This window comes from Anarhichas minor, unplaced genomic scaffold (assembly GCF_050575085.1).
Source record: "Anarhichas minor isolate MPS153535 unplaced genomic scaffold, ASM5057508v1 ptg000025l, whole genome shotgun sequence".
In the NCBI taxonomy this organism is placed as follows: Eukaryota; Metazoa; Chordata; class Actinopteri; order Perciformes; family Anarhichadidae; genus Anarhichas; species Anarhichas minor.
Genome location: NW_027466471.1, coordinates 1,346,775 through 1,369,377, shown reverse-complemented (window position 1 = coordinate 1,369,377; position 22,603 = coordinate 1,346,775). Strand labels below are relative to the sequence as shown.

Sequence of the window (22,603 nt, the reverse complement as noted above, 5' to 3'; positions counted from 1 at the left end):
TGGCTTTCTGCCTGAACTAGTCCACATACAGGCTGTCTTACTGTTAGCCGTCTGTCTGAACTAGTCCACATACAGGACGTCTTACTGTTAGCTGTCTGTCTGAACAAGTCCACATACAGGACGTCTTATTGTTGGCTTTCTGCCTGAACTAGTCCACATACAAATCATCTTACTGTTAGCTGTCTATCTGAACTAGTCCACATACAGGCTGTCTTACTGTTAGCCATCTGTCTGAACTAGTCCACATACAGGACGTCTTATTGATAGCTGTCTGTCTGAACTAGTCCACATACAGGCTGTCTTACTGTTAGCCGTCTGTCTGAACTAGTCCACATACAGGCTGTCTTACTGTTAGCTGTCTGTCTGAACAAGTCCACATACAGGACGTCTTATTGTTAGCTGTCTGTCTGAACTAGTCCACATACAGGCTGTCTTACTGTTAGGTGTCTATCTGAACTAGTCCACATACAGATCGTCTTACTGTTAGCTGTCTCTCTGAACTAGTCCACATACAGGCTGTCTTACTGTTAGCCGTCTGTCTGAACTAGTCCACATACAGATCGTCTTACTGTTAGCCGTCTGTCTGAAGAAGTCCACATACAGGACATCTTATTGTTGGCTTTCTGCCTGAACTAGTCCACATACAGGCTGTCTTACTGTTAGCCGTCTGTCTGAACTAGTCCACATACAGGACGTCTTACTGTTAGCTGTCTGTCTGAACAAGTCCACATACAGGACGTCTTATTGTTGGCTTTCTGCCTGAACTAGTCCACATACAAATCATCTTACTGTTAGCTGTCTATCTGAACTAGTCCACATACAGGCTGTCTTACTGTTAGCCATCTGTCTGAACTAGTCCACATACAGGACGTCTTATTGATAGCTGTCTGTCTGAACTAGTCCACATACAGGCTGTCTTACTGTTAGCCGTCTGTCTGAACTAGTCCACATACAGGCTGTCTTACTGTTAGCTGTCTGTCTGAACAAGTCCACATAAAGGACGTCTTATTGTTAGCTGTCTGTCTGAACTAGTCCACATACAGGCTGTCTTACTGTTAGCCGTCTGTCTGAACTAGTCCACATACAGGACGTCTTATTCTTAGCTGTCTGTCTGAACTAGTCCACATACAGGCTGTCTTACTGTTAGCCGTCTGTCTGAACTAGTCCACATACAGGACGTTGTACTGTTAGCTGTCTATCTGAACTAGTCCACATACAGGACGTCGTACTGTTAGCTGTCTATCTGAACTAGTCCACATACAGGATGTCTTACTGTTAGCTGTCTGTCTGAACTAGTCCACATACAGGCTGTCTTACTGTTAGCTGTCTATCTGAACTAGTCCACATACAGGATGTCTTACTGTTAGCTGTCTGTCTGAACTAGTCCACATACAGGACGTCTTACTGTTAGCTGTCTGTCTGAACTAGTCCACATACAGGCTGTCTTACTGTTAGCTGTCTATCTGAACTAGTCCACATACAGGATGTCTTACTGTTAGCTGTCTGTCTGAACTAGTCCACATACAGGATGTCTTACTGTTAGCTGTCTGTCTGAACTAGTCCACATACAGGACATCTTACTGTTAGCTGTCTGTCTGAACTAGTCCACTTACAGGCTGTCTTACTGTTAGCCGTCTGTCTGAACTAGTCCACATACAGGACGTCTTATTGTTAGCTGTCTGTCTGAATCTAGTCCACATACAGGACATCTTATTGTTAGCTGTCTGTCTGAACTAGTCCACATACAGATCGTCTTACTGTTAGCTGTCTGTCTGAACTAGTCCACATACAGGCTGTCTTACTGTTAGCCGTCTGTCTGAACTAGTCCACATACAGATCGTCTTACTGTTAGCTGTCTGTCTGAACAAGTCCACATACAGGACATCTTATTGTTCGCTTTCTGCCTGAACTATTCCACATACAGGCTGTCTTACTGTTAGCCGTCTGTCTGAACTAGTCCACATACAGGACGTCTTATTCTTAGCTGTCTGTCTGAACTAGTCCACATACAGGCTGTCTTACTGTTAGCCGTCTGTCTGAGCTTGTCCACATACAGGACGTTGTACTGTTAGCTGTCTATCTGAACTAGTCCACATACAGGACGTCGTACTGTTAGCTGTCTGTCTGAACTAGTCCACATACAGGATGTCTTACTGTTAGCTGTCTGTCTGAACAAGTCCACATACAGGACGTCTTATTGTTAGCTGTCTGTCTGAACTAGTCCACATACAGATCGTCTTACTGTTAGCTGTCTCTCTGAACTAGTCCACATACAGGCTGTCTTACTGTTAGCCGTCTGTCTGAACTAGTCCACATACAGATCGTCTTACTGTTAGCCGTCTGTCTGAAGAAGTCCACATACAGGACATCTTATTGTTGGCTTTCTGCCTGAACTAGTCCACATACAGGCTGTCTTACTGTTAGCCGTCTGTCTGAACTAGTCCACATACAGGACGTCTTACTGTTAGCTGTCTGTCTGAACAAGTCCACATACAGGACGTCTTATTGTTGGCTTTCTGCCTGAACTAGTCCACATACAAATCATCTTACTGTTAGCTGTCTATCTGAACTAGTCCACATACAGGATGTCTTACTGTTAGCTGTCTGTCTGAACTAGTCCACATACAGGCTGTCTTACTGTTAGCTGTCTATCTGAACTAGTCCACATACAGGATGTCTTACTGTTAGCTGTCTGTCTGAACTAGTCCACATACAGGACGTCTTACTGTTAGCTGTCTGTCTGAACTAGTCCACATACAGGCTGTCTTACTGTTAGCTGTCTATCTGAACTAGTCCACATACAGGATGTCTTACTGTTAGCTGTCTGTCTGAACTAGTCCACATACAGGATGTCTTACTGTTAGCTGTCTGTCTGAACTAGTCCACATACAGGACATCTTACTGTTAGCTGTCTGTCTGAACTAGTCCACTTACAGGCTGTCTTACTGTTAGCCGTCTGTCTGAACTAGTCCACATACAGGACGTCTTATTGTTAGCTGTCTGTCTGAATCTAGTCCACATACAGGACATCTTATTGTTAGCTGTCTGTCTGAACTAGTCCACATACAGATCGTCTTACTGTTAGCTGTCTGTCTGAACTAGTCCACATACAGGCTGTCTTACTGTTAGCCGTCTGTCTGAACTAGTCCACATACAGATCGTCTTACTGTTAGCTGTCTGTCTGAACAAGTCCACATACAGGACATCTTATTGTTCGCTTTCTGCCTGAACTATTCCACATACAGGCTGTCTTACTGTTAGCCGTCTGTCTGAACTAGTCCACATACAGGACGTCTTATTCTTAGCTGTCTGTCTGAACTAGTCCACATACAGGCTGTCTTACTGTTAGCCGTCTGTCTGAGCTTGTCCACATACAGGACGTTGTACTGTTAGCTGTCTATCTGAACTAGTCCACATACAGGACGTCGTACTGTTAGCTGTCTGTCTGAACTAGTCCACATACAGGATGTCTTACTGTTAGCTGTCTGTCTGAACTAGTCCACATACAGGCTGTCGTACTGTTAGCAGTCTGTCTGAACTAGTCCACATACAGGATGTCTTACTGTTAGCTGTCTATCTGAACAAGTCCAACTAGTGAAGTGGAAGTAAAACAAATGGAATGAATGAATGAAATGGAAATACTTGTTACCAACACAACACCTGTAAATGATTGATTAAGTGCAATGTTAACATCCTCTTATTACTGTCAGTAAATCATAACATAATCAGTGGTAAGTGATCCACTGTCAGTGTCGTAAATGATGCAGGTGATATTTATGACTGAGAGAAAGCTAGCCTAGCATTAGACTAAACTCAGCCCAGCCTTGATCAAACAGTTGGCTTTTAACAGGTTGGTTATTAATAGACAGTGATACCTGCTGATTCAGTCGAGTATGTATAGATGTTCGATATCCGGCCACTATGTTTGGTTCTGGTTCTCCAGCGCCTCCCGTCCCCTCCAGCGGGCCCGGCAGTACGGCCTGGGTCTCCAACATTGTGCGACTGTATGGTCACTATTATCATCTTGAATCAATTTAAGATCATTATTAATAATATCCCATAGAATAAGAAATACATCCTCTTGCATGTTTCAGTATACATCACTGTTGGAGGCCTGTGATTGGGGGGAGTGGTTGGCCTCAGAGCGCCATCTAGTGGGCCGCGGAGGTGCTGCCAAATAGTTAGATTCAATTATTAAGATTTTTTATTTGTGGTAATTTACAAAGCTATAGTTACATTTTATTTCAGAAATTCACATAAATAAAAGCCCTGCGCCAGTAAAAGCCCCAAAGTGTGTGGTGAGGAAATATAACCCTAAATACAGTAAATTTGGATTCATGATGGCAGCCAGTGATTCTGTTTGACGGTCAGAAGTGAGTCTTAAGTAACAAAAGCTTTTAATTGTGAGAAGAAATAAGTTCATGAATTATAATCCCAGCCTCCTCTTTCAGCTGTTCAGGTTCCTGAACTGAGAGCTGCTTCTCGTGTGAGCAGGTCTCTCGTGCCCTCTTCCGTTGTCTGGGGATGATGATCTGTTTTTAAGCAATTATGGCTTTGCGTTATGAATATGGTGAGACAGGTAAACAGTAAAGGCTCCGATAGTAATAGTAATAGTCTGATAGTAATGGCGTTCCTATAGTTTCGTTTGAATAAAACATCAGTTTTAGTGTCAAGTTCCATGTTTTGAGTTATATTGTGGAATGAAAATGAACATTTAATGGATTCCTCTGTGTCATTGTCTCAGTAACGCTCTGCTGTCAAAAGCAACTGCTGTTCATGCTCTAAATATGGTAATTACTCCTGCTTCTCTACATATTTCTTCAATGAATGGTGATTTTTTTAATGTTGCATGTTGTCTTTTGGGTGTCAGTTTTAAAATTGAATATAAGCTACTACAGCTTTCTACCACACGCCCTCACACTTGCTTTGTATTTCTGTCATGTGATTTGTATATTTATGTTTGTGAAACAAAGAAGAGAAATCAAAATTGCTCACATCTTGACGAACACCACCGCTGTGTCCTTGAGAAGTCTTGTTCATTTGATGTATTTGTTATTGTGCAACACTGGCATGGTGGACCAGCTGATTGTGTTCAGCTGGTGGTTGCTGTGGAACCACAAGCAGAGGGAAGTTTGAGTGGACAGCGCCACCTGCTGGGACCACCGGAGCTAAAGAAATGACAACAATCTCACATTAAAGAACCACATCAGTTACGCCTTTGTGTTTCCAGTCAAAAATGGTAATACAACAGTTTCTCTCTCATTTAGTGCAAACCATTTTAACACTGAATACATATGAATATGACATAATTTGCCCTGAAATATTACAGGTTGAGGTCAGGGCCAGGCCAGTTCCTCCACACACAAACCAAACAAACTGGTAAAACCACGTCTTTGTGGAGCTGGCTCTGTGTGTGGGGACATTGTGATGTTCAAACTGGAAAGGGATGCACTCAAACTGTTGACACAAAGTTCAGAGAGCGCCATTGTCGATAAAATACCTCTGTTTGTTGTGATTAAGTATACAAAAGGAAGCCCAACCTAACCGTGACCGTAATGTTTGTGCTGCTTTGCACAACTATTCGTAGAATTAAGGGGAGACACTGCAGGTGAATAGGGTCAACAAAAAAGTACTAATATATATCACAATGAACCTTCTCCAGTAGATAACTTACATTAAGACAATTACTTTTTGTATCACAAGTTATATGACAATCTCTCAAATATGCAAATGGACCTTTATCTTATTAAATATGCGCTAATTTGCACACATTTCTAGAACAGAAATGTGAACATTGGATAAAGCCAGGGTCAAAATTCTTGTTTCATCTTGTTTCAAAGTGTAAATACCTGAATGTGTATTTTGGATGTTTTCTTTCCACTATGAGCGGGTGTGACCAAGTGCTCCGGTGGTTCCAGGGTGCCAACCATGTAAGTGCGATGTCGTTTGTTTGAATGTGTTGCAAATCATAAATGCTAACCTCATGAGGCATCTTGACGCCTTCTGCTACGTGGTTTCCAACCTTTTTCCTTTAAGGGACTCCTTTTCTACCATTGGACAATGACTACGTGACATTTTTACGGATATTTTATATCATATTCAATGCATAACAATAGCAGAACAGTGTGGACGTCTGGGTGTGACTCCGCGGAGACATTTCGAGAGCTGCAAAACTAAATTCTGATTGCTGTACCGCGTCATGAGTTTCCAGCCCCTTCTAGGTCACAGTTGTTGTTTTGTTTTTCAAAGTTCTTCAGATTGGTGCTTAGGCCGCTGAAGTCATGCCTTCGGTCCTTGGAGGGATGCAGGATGCAGGTTATTTCCACTGAAATGCCGCACTACAATAAAACGGAACTGGTTTCATTGGATTGAAGCTTCCTTTTTTTAAGGGTGCGGTGCAGCTTTCTTCTGGAGTCTTGGGCTCCTTTGCCCTGCAGCTTCAGTCCTCCTCTTCTTAAGGCCTTAGTCAATCTTGTCCTCATGCATCCATTTATATATATATATATATATATATATATATATATCAAATAATAAATGCAGTTGTAATAGCGTGGTTTTACATTGTGGCATTGCTTCTTTAAAACAAACTGCTGTAAGTAATCGGCATGAAAACGGAGTTTTAGCCAATAGGAAGAGTGTCAGGGTGCTCTGTGGTCAAACAATGGTGGCAGTGACCAGTTTACTTTGACGATGAGCAATGATGTCAGATTAGGAGATGGGTTGATGAGAAAATCTTTTGCTCAGTGAGGAAAAGGAGATGATGAAAGGCTTGTTATTATCAGTAAGTTTCACTTATAATAAAGCTATAATAAAATAAAGCTGCATCAAACTCACTGCACCTGTGGAATCGAACTTTGTACATTTGCTTAAGCACTATTTTATGTCCCTTTCGCACTATTTTAGATTTCATGTAAAAACATACAATTTATGAATAGGGCGCATTGTTACAGATTGAACTGCCCAACGGTATTTCAAAAGGCTCAAATTAGCTGTTGTTTTACATGTTTACGCAGTAGTAATATAGGATAAAATCTGCCGCATCATCAGTGCATCAAATATTCATATGTTAAATCATATTTGGCAACTTTATTCATTTTCGGATCTCCTGTAACAATTGAAATGAACCTATGTGGGTTTGGAAATAGTTTGTAACACAGTTTGCAACGAGGTTATCACAATATAACCCTAACACGTTTGTACATCTTTGAAGATGCTGGTGTGATGACGTCCCCGTCGGACGCTCTCGGTGAGTTTGGGATTATGGGGTCAGATTGGATTATAGTGTAGTTATATAAAGCATCTGCACGGGATTGGCGGCCCGAGCCGAGCATGCGCACTGGAGCGTCCCACCATAACGACACAAGAAACCAGGAGCGTGTTTACAGAAATTTAAATTGAAAAGTGGGAGTTTTTACAGGAAAGACAACGCCTCCCGTCCCGTGAAAAAGTGCAGGTGAGTTCGCGTGTATTCGGCTCGGCTCGGTTCGGTTCTGTGTGTGTGCGCGCGCGTGCGAACCCGGTTTTGTTCTCAGAGCACTTTGGAACTAGGAGACAATAAAGGAGGACGGCCGCGGAATCTGCTGTAGTGGAACCCCCGGGCAGGTATTAAATGCAGACTATCGCGAGTACATGTAGGCTCCACAGCGTCATTGTGAACACACACAACGATGGAAGTCGCAGCTAATGCGACCAGCTAGCTGGAGACGAAGCACAAAACACACTGTTTTTATCGGGGACAAAATGTTCGGAATTCAAACATCCTATCCGACCGCGATGGCAGCTGCTTTACAGCCGACTTCCCCACGGCTCCTCAAACACAACACTGTCCTTTAAGCTCTATCGTAACACGTATAGACCATTATTTGTTTTCAGATATTTCAGGCTAAAGTTCGCTGCGTAGTGTTTTTGTGTGCGTGTGTTTTGATCACTGGCGCACACCGAGACCTCAAACTTCTTTGAAACCGTTGGCGTCATGTTAACTGTTTCTACTGTAGTGAAGTAAACGGAGCAGACCCGAAAAGCTCAAACGGTTAGTGGTGAGTTTGCGTGTCTGAAATCTGTAGGAAAGTTGTTTTATTTTCCTCTCATGTTTGCGTCTGTTGCTGGGACATTTTGCAGCGTGTCCGCTGAGAGCACCCCCCCCAATCCTACCGACACTTTAGGAACTCTATGTACCCTTTTTTAAACTTTCGCGGGGTTTTACATTAAGTTTCTGAAAGACGTGTTTCGCTTGTTTTGGTGCGTTGATAACATGAAAATAAAAAAGTGCGCACTCAGCCTTGTCGCGTGCAGCAGCAGCGCTACTTGTTGGCACAGGCCGGCAGTCGTGTGTTCGGTTTGAGCTCTTTTTTTTTTTTACACCCAGCTGCATTAACAAACGTCCGCGTTGAATGCAAATTTACACATGAAGTAAGAGAAGAATGGTCCGTGCGGCCTCTTCACCGTGTTCGTTTGTGTCAGAAATATCGGTGTCGTTTTTTGTCAAAATGCAAAAAAAAATGCTTTATTTTCTCAGTAGAAAGTGTCAGTTGTAGCTTTTTAAACTGCAAGCAGGGTGTTAAAGACCCGGTAGGTTAAAGGTCAAACTGCTCTGTAAGCCTAGTGTAAAGGTGAGCTCTCACTGTTATAAGAGCTCAAGAACATTACCATCATGATCCTACGTCTTCTCCTCCATTACTTTATGTGCACTTTAATAAGAAAGATCTGAGTTATTACTGAAACGAAGGCCTCAGACTCCCCCTTCTTTCCTCGTTTGGCTCATTAGGTGTCTTGTTTTTTGCACATCTGTCGCAGACGCAGGATGTTTTATATCCCACAGACCTGTGTGAAAACTTATTCCAAGATAGCCTCGTAGTCACGAGAGACAAATGGAAATAATGTGCTATTTTCCTTCTAAAGGTTTTGTGAAGTGAATCATGATAGAAAAAAAAAAAAAAAAAAAAAAAAAATAATAATAATATATATATATATATATATATATATATCATGATTCACTTCACTTCATATATATATAAATGTAATGTTAAGAGTTAATATTGGATTTAAACGTTGGCGTCTTTGCAGCCACTGTGCCGCCAGTTTTTATCTCGCAATCACAGAAGTGTTGCACAAGCATGTTTTTTTTTTTTTTTTTTTTAATGAGCTAAGCACAGCAGGGCAGGCTCTCTCTCAAAGCGCAACTCTACCCCCCGACTTACCGAGTGAGCGGAGTTACACCATTGGTCGGTACGGGGGATGGAGTTTCCCCCGTTGGCCGCGGCACAATTAAAAATATTACACAAGGAAAGAAAACACGTCCTCAGTACATATGGAGTTGTTTGTACAGTTATTTGACTCAAATGTAGATTTAACAACGTGATGCGATATGATACTTTCAGCACGCATTGACCAAACAAGGTCCAGCCATCCACTAGGTTTCCACCCAGTGTTGTTAACATCTTGAGAGTGTTAGGCCCGGTGCCCAAAGTAGAGCTGTTTAAGAGCAAGCAAGAGAGAAGTGTCTGGTTAATGGGGGCATTTTGTGGTATTCTCTACTCCCTAGCCCGAGGGAACTCTGGGCCTGCGTTCACCAGAGCCGTGCATGCATCCACACACAAACACGCAGTCAGCAGCCAGGGTTGTTTTCTCTCTCTCCCCCTCTCTCTCTCTCTCTCTCTCTCTCTCGCTCTCACAAAACACAGACTGGACTTTCTGCTCGGCTGCTGATGCTCAGTGACAGTGTGTGCGTCAGAGAGGGACAGGGGACATACATAATGGATGGGTGTCCGTGTTGGATGTTTTATGAAAGGCATCCATTGGCGTCCACATCTGTAAAATATGTGAATGGCATAAAAAACACACCCAGGAGGACCTGTCTCTCATGGGGTTTAAACTGTCCCTCAGATGCCCCGGATGTATTTTTTGCTCCCGATGCAAGATTATATTTATAAGCCTGATACAAAATTCCAGCTGCGTCATGCACGCTTTAGTGCAAATGCACATCAAGTGCCGATGTAGGTGAGTCGTGCTTGAAAAACTGAGATTTAACGAATGAACGCAAACCGCTCACGTCGCAGAGTAAATGATGGAATCGGTGCTGAGTAGACCACCGCTACCCGCAGAAGGTTGTGCACTTATTTGGCTGGAGCTTTGAGCTGTGTCAGAACGGATTCATGAAGGGACTGTCGAAGTTAGGTAGCGTGGTTATGTAGCTGCATTAGTGCTGTCACAAGCTGCAATTTAGCCTGCGAATGATTGTCATACAAATAACTGAACCTGCCCCCCGGCGTCCTCTCAGCATTCCAGGATGTGGCTTTCCCCCTGACATTGTAACCTTGTGCTCAGTGTGCACTTAAATGCGTATTAAGAGACAAAGTGTCTGTACTTTCTTGTGGATAAAAGTGGCGTATGGATGGAGATGTGGGAGGGGGGGTTAGCTCTGACACACATAACCCGAACTAGTGACGCTCATCACAGGGTGCAAGTGTGCTGTTGGGAGAAACAGAAGGACAAGCGGGAAGTGTCGTGTGCTGGGGACGGATGCTACTTAATAATTTCAACGCCATATCTGACTGTAGCTGGTCAGAAGGTTACAAACTTTCTTAGAAACTCTGTAGGAACATGTACTGCAGAGTCCCTGCATCGTCCTTTTTTAAAAGCTAGTAATAGAACATCTGGACTGTGTTTCTGTTTGTACACGGATGTCACATTGACACTAAGGCGATCAATGGGTTCACACTCTGATGAGATTATGTCTCCTGGTTGTTGTCGGTGTTGTTGGCGGAGATGTGCAGGCGTTGACACCCCCCAGGGTTACAACCTGAGAAAACTGGTCCTTCAGGTCGCACTCTCATCAAGTCTTTACCACTGTGTTTAGTGTGCGCTGTGTTATCGCCGTGTTGACTACTGTGTGCATGTTTTTTGTGATTTTGCAAGGCTAGAAGTTTGTGTTTCAGCCTAAATTGAAAGACAATGGAAATTCCTGTCACGTTCTACTGTCATGCAAAAACACAAAGCTCGTTTTTTACAACGATGAACGTGTGTTCAAGTTGAGCAAAACACGAACATGTGTTCATGCATGTATTTTCTGTCAAGCATGTGTGAGCAGACAGCTGTTGAAGCCTTGTGAATGGGCTTGTTTGACTCTTCGTTCCAAGCGGCTTCACCCTGCAGCCCCTGAAGGTATCGGCCGTAGACCCCGTTTGCTTCCTTCTACAACCTCCTGCTGGTTTTACATAATCCTACGCCACCCTGCAGTAATGGATGCTACATTTGTGCGAGTCGTGGTTCAGTGTTTGTTTGCCTTTTACAAGGTATTTATTGTAGCATATGTTTGTTAGCAGTGGGACATAATAGGTGTTTAAAAAGCCCCGACCCTAAAGTCAAACAGCTGGTAATCTGCAATATATTTATCTTGCGTGAATTAAAGGGCCAGTTTGTAGGATCTGGCGACATCTAGTGGTGAGGTTGAAGATTGCAACCAACTGAAACTTCTCCCGTGGGCCAAACGTGTAGGAGAACTACAGTGCCAGATGTAAAAAAAAAAAATAAATAAATAAAAAAAAATAGAAAACCACCCTATCTCCTATAACTAACTAGCCAGCGGTCCGTCTTCAGAGCTGCGACCACACTACGGTCCCGTGTGTCGTAACCATGACGGCTAACAACAATCGCCTTTTCTTTTTGTACTAGTCAAACGACAACGGAAAAACAGTTCAATGTCCATTGCACTCCTATTCTATTAGTAGGAGTTTCCTGTGTGTTGCCCCGACTGAAAGAACGACTTGTTTAGCTGTTCATTGGAAACAGACTGAGTTGTCTCCACGTGTGTCCGCCTGTCTCTTGGGAGGTTCTAGGTTTCTCTTGGTTCTATGGATGTATAGTTACACTTGTTTTTAATTGACTTCAACTCAACTGGATTAGACATATTAGCCGTGTTAGCTTCGGGAGCTGCCTGTGTACTCCAAATAGTAGTGCTTTAAAGAAATAGTAAGGAGAAACTAAAGTTGCCTTCTGATCCTAACTTAAGCTAACTTTGTTCAGTAACTTTCACAGTTTATTAGTCTCACAAGAGATCCCTGAGGATTAACTGGGATTGGTTGTGGCAGCTGGATTGGATCAGATTACCACTGCCACGGGTTGAGGTCAAGTCTGTCCTCCATAGAGACTGAAGTGAAGTGAATGGACTACTGTTTGGTCTGGAGGCATGTGCTGGGATTGGAAGAGCTTTCTTCAGTTCGGGCTTTATTTTTCTGATTTCTTGTTAGTTTAAGTATTTCATTTTACTATTAAAGTAAGGCACATATCAACAGAAAAAACTTTAAAGTTTGCAATAATGAAATGACAAAGATAATTATTCCAAAGGTGGGCTTTATTAATGGTTAATAAATAATTTACTACAAAAAACAACAACAAATGTTAGGATTGTGAAGGTTGTGGAAACTCCATTTGACAGGTCGGATCACTCATTTCTAGAAAAGAGCTGCAGATGAACTCGACCAAAATGTGCAAATGATTGATTAACCATTAATAAAGTTACAACTTTTAACAGAGACTTTATAAAGGGAGAGTGGTGCCCTATTATTGACTGAACGTGTCTCCATGCAAATCAATGTAGGACACTAATTGCATTATGTACAGGTTTAAATGCTCTTCTCTCTTTGCATTGAGGAGTGGTTAAAAGCAACTCCACTTGTTTTGCAATATGTCACTTTAAAAAACATTTTCGCGATGGTTCTTTCACGTAATTATTTATGGCAGTAGGCCACTTTCTGATTGTTAACAGGCTGGACCGTTGCAACTTAATCCCATGAAAGAGCTCAGAGAGGAAGTCGCAAATACAAAGTCGTACTTCAGCACCACGGACAGCACACACACACACACACACACACACACACGCACACACACACACACACACACACACACACACAGTACAGTTAGACTACTGATATTTAAGAGTCATGGTTGGGACCACAGATTTTAACTTGCTCACACCTCAGTCAGATAAAGGATCAATGAGTTAGACTAGAGACTAACATACTCAGCTATACAGCCCCCTGCCTGTGCATTTACTCTATACTAGGGGACAGAGAGGAGGGGGGGCAGGTTGACAAGGGGCATGCATTTTGGTCATTTTACTAACAAGGGCGTAAAATCGCTTACTGCTAACAGGTCAGCACTTCTGAACCCCAGAGACACCCAAACATTGTCCCCATTTCTAGACTAAATATCTCACGTAGGGCCAACGGGGCCGTCTCCTCCTGTTTGAGTGACGTTGATGAGGAACTTTCTCTGTTGTTAGTGTTGATCTTTTTGTGGGGATTTAGGGGGGAATAAGAAAACTATGGAAAAACAGAAGCCATACCCTGAAAATATATTGGACCCAAAGTTGTACTTTAAACTTCTTCGCTTTACTGCTGCCATAGATCTGTCCCATTTAAAGTGTGATTTCCAATGGCTGTATTTGATTTCAGGCCACATAAAAGGGAAGACTTATACAAAAAGCACTGCTGGAATAATGTTTGAGAGATAAGTTTAAGGTTTCTAGATCTCCTCTGAGACCGCTGCCTCTCGCTGCTCTCTGTGTGTCCTGTAGGCATGAAGTTCCCCGTGGACCTCCTGGCTGACGTCAGCCAGACGGAGCTGGAGTGGTTGGCCCACAACTACATGAACAACCTCCTCTACAGCAACCCCGATTCCCCCGAACACCTCGCCCTCTCCGACTCCACCCAGGTACAACCCGCCACACCTGGGCTGTCCTGACTGGACCAGTGTGCTGTCTTTACAACCATACGTGTCAGGTCATTGGAATGTAGCTAAGTACTGTATTTAAATACAATGTTGAGGTACTTGTGCTATACTCGAGTATTTCCATGTTCGGCCTCTTTATACTTCTAAACCACTACATTTATCTGACGGCTTTATTTACCAGTTTCTTTGCAGATTCAGATTAACACAACATCTAAGTAAGTCTGTTTGTGGATTGCTACAATGGGGGGGGGGGGGCAAACGGGATGAAACCGTGTCTGTCACACCTACACACTACAAACAGCCCATTCTGAAACGACGGCTAAACGATGCGTCTCACGTATCTCGACCAATAACTTTCTACTGTTTGTCTATAGGCACATGAAGCTCAAACAGACCAATGAGCAAAAGAAGAGAGAAAAAACTCAGACTTGACCAATCAGATTCGACGATGTAACTTCGAATCTGATGTAACTTCTCAGTCGGGGTCCTTTTACCAGCTGCAACATGAAATAATTAGTGAATCATTGAAATCATGCACCTGGAGCGAGGTGTGGTTAATGCCGTGCACTGAGACGTCCATCTGTCCTCAGGTCACCATAGACGTCTCCAGCGTGGGCTTCGTCCCTCTCTATGGATCCGGCGACAAACAGAAGATCCTGGCCCTCTTCTCTCCCAGCGACCCGTTCACCGCCGTGGCGCTGTACCTGCTGGACCGCTGGTGGGCGGTGGACGACATCCTCAAGACGGCAGACCCCACTCGAGGTGGAGCTGTGGAGGTATGAGGGAGATCAACTGCCCAAAGTCAACTTTTTACTTGCCCCTATACAGATGTTATTTATTTATTAGCGGTTATCAAACAAGACTAAAGTTGATTGTCATGCTTAATCATAATTTAGGGAGGGTGTCATCACCTGCTTTATGAGTGACAATGTCAAGACTGCAGTTATTGAAAAGATATTCATCAAAAGACCATAAAATCATACTTTTTATTTGGAAACGCTCGACTGAATATTGTGCGCCATCCATTCAAGCGTAACCGAAAAGTTATTTCAGGTCTGGTGCACCCAAATATATCAGATGGGGTTCTGACTGGGTTGTCTTATTTCCCAGTTTGTGTGTTGGTAGGCACTCCATCTACCCAAATGTGTTTTTCATGACATGTCCCCTTTTTTGTGAATACCACGTTCTTCTGCCTGTCCCACAGGTGGAGACGGTGGGAGAGAGAATAGTTCTATACATCCTCAATCGCGTCGTCTATCGAGCCAAAGAGATGAGCCCTGAGGAGCTCCCCTTCCTCTGCCATGGAGAAAAAGACAACGCGAAAATCCTCTGGAATAATGGAGAGGCTGTCGGCTTCTACTCAGTCAAACCCTCAGGTAATTTATGTGACGTTCATTAAACGCATACATATGCCCCGTACTGCTTACTGCTTACAGTTTACGCCGGTACAAGACCTGATTTAGTCCACGTGTTGGTTCATTCCTTTCTGAAAATGTTCTCATGACTGTGCTTTTTGTTTCTCGTGCAGGCAGCTTTATTAGTTCTTTCTCAACCAGAAGCTATCAGCTCCCTGTGATGGACTCCATCTTCGTTAGAAAATGTCAGCGTGGTAAAGGCTTCGGCCTGCAGATGCTGGAGGACTTTGTGCTCAGTTTCAAAGAGGACTGTCTCGGGTTGAAGTACCCCATAACAAAATTCATGTTTAAAGGTACATGAGTCCACCCTGCAGCAAGTACACCTTATTCATATGTAGAGTCTGAATCTACTTTCTTACAGTCTGTGCTGGTATATAGAGACACTAACAGTACATTACCGTAAGTTAAATACACTCCTCTCTGTTCCCTAGTGTGTGGGAAATACCTGGGTCAGTACCCAGGAGACACAGACCTGCTGTGGGAGGTGGAGAGCATAGGTGGGCCCAACCAGAGGACCAATATCGCCAGAAAGATCCAGACCATGGACCAGAGTGGTAAAAATGTTGTAGAGCTAGACCATTAAAATCCCTCCGGGATATCCCAAAAGATTTGACACCGTAAAGATTGTGTCATCTTGAAATTGCCAAATATTTAATTTAGTAAAGAATGTGCTGCAAAATAGTTTTTCTACTTATCTAAGCACGTCTTACCTTGTTCCTCAGCAGTATCCAAGAGTTGGTCATTCACAGAGGAATCACTCGTGATTACTGAAAGGATGGAACCGGACGCGGTGATGAAGGCGATCACCACTCAAATAAAAGAGGCCGGCTCTATAGAATGCACGGTGGAAATTGTGGTGCGTTGTTATTTCTTCCAATTTTGCAGATCACGTATTTGAGAAACAAATAATTCTACAAGTTAAAAAAAAAATAATCCCAGTCATTGTGATTTGTAGGAGGAAGTGACGCTACTGAGCGCTACCAGAGGTGAGTACGCTGTAAACTCTCCCCCAAAGTCTCTTTCACACCGAATGTTCAAGGCGGGAATGTCGCGCAGTTATTCTGCGTCACTGCTGTTGTTGGCAGCATTATGCCGCCTTTTTTTGTTTCAAGGCGGACCTTCTTTCATTTTTTTACGTCGGAATCTTTGTGTGAAAGGGTCTTTAGGTTGCACATTAAAGTTTGTATGGCTTAATCTGATGATGTAGTAACGTTGTTACGATCGTAACACTTTCAGAGGCTGAGGTGCCCCTCACAGCCCGGAGTCGGAGTAGCGGCTCCAAACGAAGGAAGATGGGAGAAGAGATTGGAGAGGACAAGTCCGAGAAAGTCATCAGGTCTGTATGAATAAAACCATCACTAGGGATGGGTATCGTTAGGGTTTTATTGATCATAGTTCTCTTATTCAAATAGTCTTTCTTCAGCAGCAATACAAGACATTTCAAAATCTTTAAAATACATTCACAGCTAACCAATTAGCGAAGTGATTAGCTTTCATGTATTAGCCCGTTCTTCTGATCAAACTCAGCATGGCATCACTAGTGTTCCCCGCAGTAGACGAGGATGGACGGCTGCTCCACAAACGGTAGAAAAGTGATCATTTCTGCAGATTGATGTTCTGCTTGTTGGTCACATGTTGTGATAAACTGCCCGCGTCAACCTGGCACTATTTCAGTTTTAATTGTACTGTATCTCAGGTCATAACACAACTTGTAATTTTCCACCAATAGGGGTCTCTCAGTCAAACAATAGGCGTCTTGAAGTAGTGTGGGACCACAGTTGCCATCACACAGTGCTGCAGGAATGAGTCCTAAAAACAGGATATTAGTTTGGTCTTCCGGTTCGCTCGTTGTTTTTTGAATGGGTTTTTAGTTGGATGCTTAGTTAACTGAGGAGATTTGAACGTTTTCTTCTACAATATGAACTACGTCAGTAAAAGCCCTCTGGTGAATTTTAAGCTTTTATTTGTTGTACAAAAGGCGGTGGCGTACAAGAGTCCCCAACATGCTCAATCAGCTGAAAAGGCTGCCATCAACTGCAAATACAATAGTAGACTATGGCTGTATTTATTAGTGATTCTCATCAAAATACAGTTACAAATATAATAATGAGGAAAGCAGCAAATTGTTGAAATTAACAAGTGGTGTCTAATCTTTTTAGAATTGAGGATATTGAAGCAGAAACCCCGAGCAAGGATCAAGTTTCTGCGCAACAGAAGACAGAACTTCACGTCTCTGAATTGGTGAAGACTGAGGTGTGTATATGCACATTCTTCTTCACATGTTTGTCTACAGACCAGTACAGCAACCTGTTCATGATTCAATTGATCTTGTTTATTTTTAGGGTATGTCCAGTGTGGCTCCTGGAGAGCAAGGAGAGCATATGTTGGACCAACCAGCCACCGTCCTAGCCCAACAAGACCTACAAGAAGATGACGTTACATTAGCACCTACGACTGAGGAGCCACAAGTAGAAGATAATACCCCCCAGAATCTGAACAGCATCTCCTGTGACTCACAGATAACAGTTGAGAATGTGGCATCAGAAATTGAGGAAGAGTGTCAGAAGGAAGACACTGCAGCGCTGGCAGTCTGTGAAGAAGCTTTGGAGGAAGCAGAAACTCTGGACAAAGTGGGAGAGGGAACTCAAGTTGGGGTCACTGATGAAAAGTCGGAAGAGAGAGTAACACAACAAGAGCTAAGTCTATCAACACATGCAACATCAGAGAATGGTGAAGCTGGAAAAACCGGAAGAGCCAATGTAAAGGCTGCGACAACTGTAGAGAGCATAACCCCCAGACGGAGATCTACGCGTCACAGCAAGCAAGAAGAGGGGGTAAAGCAGGGAACTACAGCCCAGAAGGCAGGGGTCATTTTGAGAGGAAGAACTATTAAGAACACCCCTCCACCCACACACAAATATACCCGATGTAGCCAAAACGTATCTGAAGAATTAGAGAAAGAGGTTGATGAAGTGGCAGAGGAGGAAGACGTCTCTACAACCCAGGTAGTGGAGGAGTCGGATGGAACTGAGGGAGAAGCACAAGAAGAAGAACAAACCTCCATAGAAGAGGATGTAGTCACGGTGGAAGAGTTATCCGAAGAAAAGCAACAGCTAGAAGATGAACAACTGAAAAATGAAGAGAAGATGGAGAAACAACAGGAGCCAGTGGATGAACAAGAAGCAGAGAACGGTGAAGAAGAACCAGCAGTGACAACCAGAACACTGAGACGTGGGAGGGTTTCTACCACTGACACACCTAAAGGAAAATCCAAAAGAAGCCGTAAACAAATCCAGGAAGAAACGCAAAAGGGAGAGGAGGAATCTAAATGTGTCGAGGAAACAGGAGTAGGGGAAGAAGATGTAGAGAAGACTGATGAGGAGATAGAGGAGATAGTAGATAAGGTTAAGGAAGCGGCCTCTGAAAATGAGGAGGGTTTAGAGTTAGAAATAGATGATGTGGAGGAAGCGGTGGTGGAGCAAAAACAAGATGCAGTGGAAGATAAAACAGGGCTGGTGTCAGAGCCACTAACTGAAGGGGACGAGGGGAAAGCCCCAGAGGAGGATAAAATGGAGGTGGAGAATGAGGAACTTGTTACTGTGGAGGGGGAAAAAGGAGAGTCTGAGGAAGGAACAATGATGCTGACTGGAGAGGAAGAGAGCACAGCTGTAGTTTCAGCTGCTGCAGATGATTTAGTACAAGAAGAGACAGATGCACCATTACCTTCACCGGCCACTGACTCAGCTGTACTTCCACCTGTCGAAGATGAGGCAACACCTTCAGCAGAGGAGCAACAGAGTAAGGAAACGGCAACCCAGCTTTCAGATCTCCGAAGAGTGACAGTGGTTTTAGTGGACCTGCAAAAACCCCATCACGACGTCCAGGATGAAACAGCAGCTACAGAGGAGGGTCTTCCTGTACAAAAGACTGCTGCTGAGGCAGAAGAGGAGCAGAGGGAAGAAACAATGAAAGAAGAAGAAACGGTGGCACAGGAGACTGTCCCTGCATCCTCTGTGGGTGTAGAAAAAACTGAGCTGGAGAAGGTGACAGTGAAAGAGGAACGGTGTGAGTATAAAGTGGAAGCAGTCACAAAACAAGAAACAGAGGACGGGAGAGATGAGGAGACAGCTGAAGCGGTCGAAGCCACACCAAGAACCAGAGGCAGACCGAGAAAGGAGGCAGCTCCAAAAATTAAGGAAGTGGTACCGATAGTTGAAATCAGGGTTTTGAGGGCTGGAAGGAAATCATACTATGCCCGACAGAGAACAAAAAGAACCCGCAAGCAACTCCAGGAAGAGGAAGAGGAAGAGGAAGAGGAAGAGGAAGAGGAAGAAGAAGAAGAAGAAGAGGAAGAGGAGAGAGGAGAGGACTCTACAGCAGTTGAGGCGAGAGAGACAGAGGAAGAAGAGGAAGAACAACAGATGACTGATCGGAAGAAGGGAGAGAAACTTGAAGAAAGGGATGCAACTGAACAAGCAGAAAATATAGAAGCAGAAATGGCCTCAGAGAAAGAGGATATAGTGGCAGAGCAAGCTGTCAACCAACACGATGCTCAGGAGGAGGGACAGATCGACTGTACTGAGACAGTTGCCGATGTGGACACAGAGGCCTCAGTTGGACAACACAATGATGAGGAAAAGACCGTGGTAGTTGCAGAGGAAGCACTCGCAAAGCAAGATACAGTGGAGGGAGAACAGTCAACCTCCACATCTGAAGTGGCGGAAAGTGCACAGGAGACAATGTTGACAGCAAAGGTTGAGCAGGCAAAAGATGTGTCTGAGGAGGAAGTACCAGTTGTTGAAAGAGTCCTAAGAAGTGGTGAAAAGACTGTGAGAGCCACAAAGAAACAGGATGATGAGCAAGAGGAGGAGGCACCGGGAGATAACAGCACAGACGAAGATGAACCAGCAGTAGAAATTAGGGTTCTGAGGAAGGGAAGAAAGCCTGCTGATGCCACACCTAGACGTAAATCCAAAAGAGCTCGCACACGGTGTCAGACCGAGGAAGAGCGAGAAGAAGAAGATACTCCCGCTGAAGAGATTGAAGGAGAGGAAGAAGAGGCTGGGCAGGAATCACCGGAGGAGAAAGACAAAGATGTGGAAGAGGAAGGAGCTCGTAATGCGGCTGGGGAAGAACCTACTGTGGGAGACGCAGAGCAGACGAAGGATGCCTCGACAGAGGAAGCAGGAGGGCTTGAAGAGGAGGTCAACAGTGTGGAAGCTGTGGATGGGATTGGTACTGACACTGTCCTACCTTCATCAGCTGAGGAAACCGCAGTCGTAGAACAACCCACTGCTGCGGCAGAAGTGCGATCGGACGCTGCCACCGCTGAAGGAGAGGCTCTAGTTGAAGATGCATCTGTGGTGGCCGAGGATGAAGCTCCAGCCGTAACAACAAGAGCATTTTGGAGCAAACAAAAAGCGTCACCTTCCACACCATCTCCAAGATCCAGAAGACAGAAAGACGATTCCCCTCGAAGATCCGTACGAAAAAGGCCAAAGGTGTGTTACAGGGAAAACAATGAGGGTGAGCGAGATGACACTGAGGGCAACACTGACGAGGAGGTAAAGGTTACAGTAGCATCAGACGAGGACCAAGGCAACGAGAAAGCTGAGCCTTCTTCGGATACAGATGAAGAGGTAGAGGCAGCTGGATCAAGCCAAGAGGACGAGGAATATGAGCAGAATACATCCGAGGAAGAGGAGGAACCCATAGTGATTGGGAAGAGAGTTTTAAGGGGGAGGTCAGTTCCTTCAGTAATAATAACCCCGCAGTCTAAATCCAGACGCCGCAGCGCTAAAGTGTCCAACGACGAAAGGAGCCCTCGATCAGCTCAGAAGAGAAAAAGTACCGAGGTGACGTGCAAATCTAAGCATCTCAGCAGAGTTTAGGATGTTCACAATACCATCATTGACAATGACACAAAAGTGCATGTGTGGAGTCACTAAACTGGGAAAATGCCAAAAAAGCAAAACGATATATATATATTTTCATACAAAATTTTTGAATGCAGGCTCACAAAGTGCTGCGCCCGGTGGAATGCAGGGGATACTCGTGACCACAGGGGCGCTGTGGTAAAGGTCCATGGTCTTGCTTTTAGGGCCACTATTATCTATCCTCTCTACCCCCTCATTGTAATCTGACCTGGGGACAGTGTCTCTCACCAGCATGTCTCCGTTTACCAAAAACAAAAACCTACGCCACCCTGACCATTATAATGACATACAAGTCCTTCACACTGTGTTGGATTTGAAAAGCGTTTTTTCCTTTTCCCAGTTTGTATGTGAACATAAATTATATTAAAGAGTTAAAACACCCAAGTTTGGTCAAGAAGAGACTGGGTTCATTGAAATCTGCACACAAAAACAAATGGACAAACTCGTGCGGGGTCCACAGTAGATTTCATTTTTCCATTTTAACTGAGAACTCTTACAAGTAGGGAATTATTATTTTTATATTGTAAAAATGTGAATGTCCAGTTTGCATCATGTGATGAAACAAATCTCAACTATAGCTTTTGGTATTTTTTTACTCGGCAACATGTCAGTCAGGAATCAAATGAATAAGTCTAAATAAGAATAAGTCTCTTTAAATTGGTGAAACGCTCCAATAGTTTTTGACTCTACAGAGGAACCGGTTATTTTGTATAGCTTGTTTATGTACTTTGATTAAAAAAAAGAATTACCAAAACATGTTCTTGCTTTGCAACTATCAGCAGAACTCAGGTCTTAATATTAACATCTTCTCTTTTTTTTTCTATATACATTTCACATGTAGAGATTTGTAACCTGTAGATCCATCTAACATGTAATCACCTCTCGTGTTACGCTTTCATCTAACTTAGTGAAGTTGAGCGGTACAACCTGTAGAGAGGACGCTTCTCAAGTCAATGCCCTCTATCACGCTTCTTGTTTTTATTAATGTGATTATTTAGTCTACATTATACATCCATGTGAGTTTAAGTGTTGATTTTGTTGTCTGCATCATGTGGAGGATAACATTTAATTAGCTGTGTGATGTAAAGCTGTGATCTTTCTCGAATGTGTTTGTGCTTATTAGCAGATGCCGTTGAAGTCATTCAAGGTCACTAACATTTTTTTGTCTGTGTGGACTTTTCTCTGTGCAATGATGTTTCCATGAGCTGAAATTGTGGTAAATAAAGGTTTCTGAAGGTAGCAGTTCGACTTTTGTGCTTATTGGTCATAAACCTTTCTCATTGGATCTTAGTGTTCGATCGAGTCTTACATTTAAATGGTGTCACTGACTACGTTTACATGCACACTCATATTCCACTATTAAAAAGAAGAAACAGTTAATGCCAAGTATTTTTATTGTCTTATAAGATTTATTAAGGCAAATAAAACATAAAAGCAGGTTAATGTTTTAGATTGATTTCATTGTTAAGGGTATCCAACATACAATTTGTCAGGTACTGTATCTCATTGAGCCTCCATCATTAT

At 43.5% G+C, this 22,603-nt stretch overlaps 1 protein-coding gene across 3 annotated transcripts; it reads left to right on the top strand.

The window, feature by feature from the left end:
- The first annotated feature begins 7,303 nt into the window (after nucleotides 1-7,303).
- Nucleotides 7,304-22,318, top strand: fam169ab (family with sequence similarity 169 member Ab). Of its 3 annotated transcripts, none has more exons than XM_076099521.1 (11): nucleotides 7,304-7,453; nucleotides 13,574-13,710; nucleotides 14,319-14,504; nucleotides 14,933-15,104; nucleotides 15,257-15,436; nucleotides 15,575-15,697; nucleotides 15,869-15,999; nucleotides 16,099-16,129; nucleotides 16,380-16,479; nucleotides 17,303-17,396; nucleotides 17,486-22,318. In XM_076099521.1, the coding sequence occupies exons 2-11, from the start codon at nucleotides 13,576-13,578 to the stop codon at nucleotides 21,032-21,034; spliced, it is 4,701 nt and encodes a 1,566-aa protein (XP_075955636.1). In that variant the 5' UTR covers nucleotides 7,304-7,453; nucleotides 13,574-13,575; the 3' UTR covers nucleotides 21,035-22,318. The 3 variants fall into 3 exon arrangements, with proteins under 3 accessions (XP_075955636.1, XP_075955634.1, XP_075955635.1); XM_076099519.1 differs by having other exon boundaries at nucleotides 15,866-15,999; XM_076099520.1 differs by lacking the exon at nucleotides 7,304-7,453 and adding an exon at nucleotides 7,460-7,602 and having other exon boundaries at nucleotides 15,866-15,999.
- The last annotated feature ends 285 nt before the right edge of the window (nucleotides 22,319-22,603 follow it).

Excerpts from the sequence above, each read along its gene's own strand:
- fam169ab (XM_076099519.1), top strand. The coding sequence starts at position 13,576 with ATGAAGTTCCCCGTGGACCTCCTGGCTGACGTCAGCCAGACGGAGCTG. Across the intron at positions 15,437-15,574 it reads AACAAAATTCATGTTTAAAG|TGTGTGGGAAATACCTGGGT; the intron begins GTACATGAGTCC and ends TCTGTTCCCTAG. Across the intron at positions 16,480-17,302 it reads AAGTCCGAGAAAGTCATCAG|AATTGAGGATATTGAAGCAG; the intron begins GTCTGTATGAAT and ends TAATCTTTTTAG.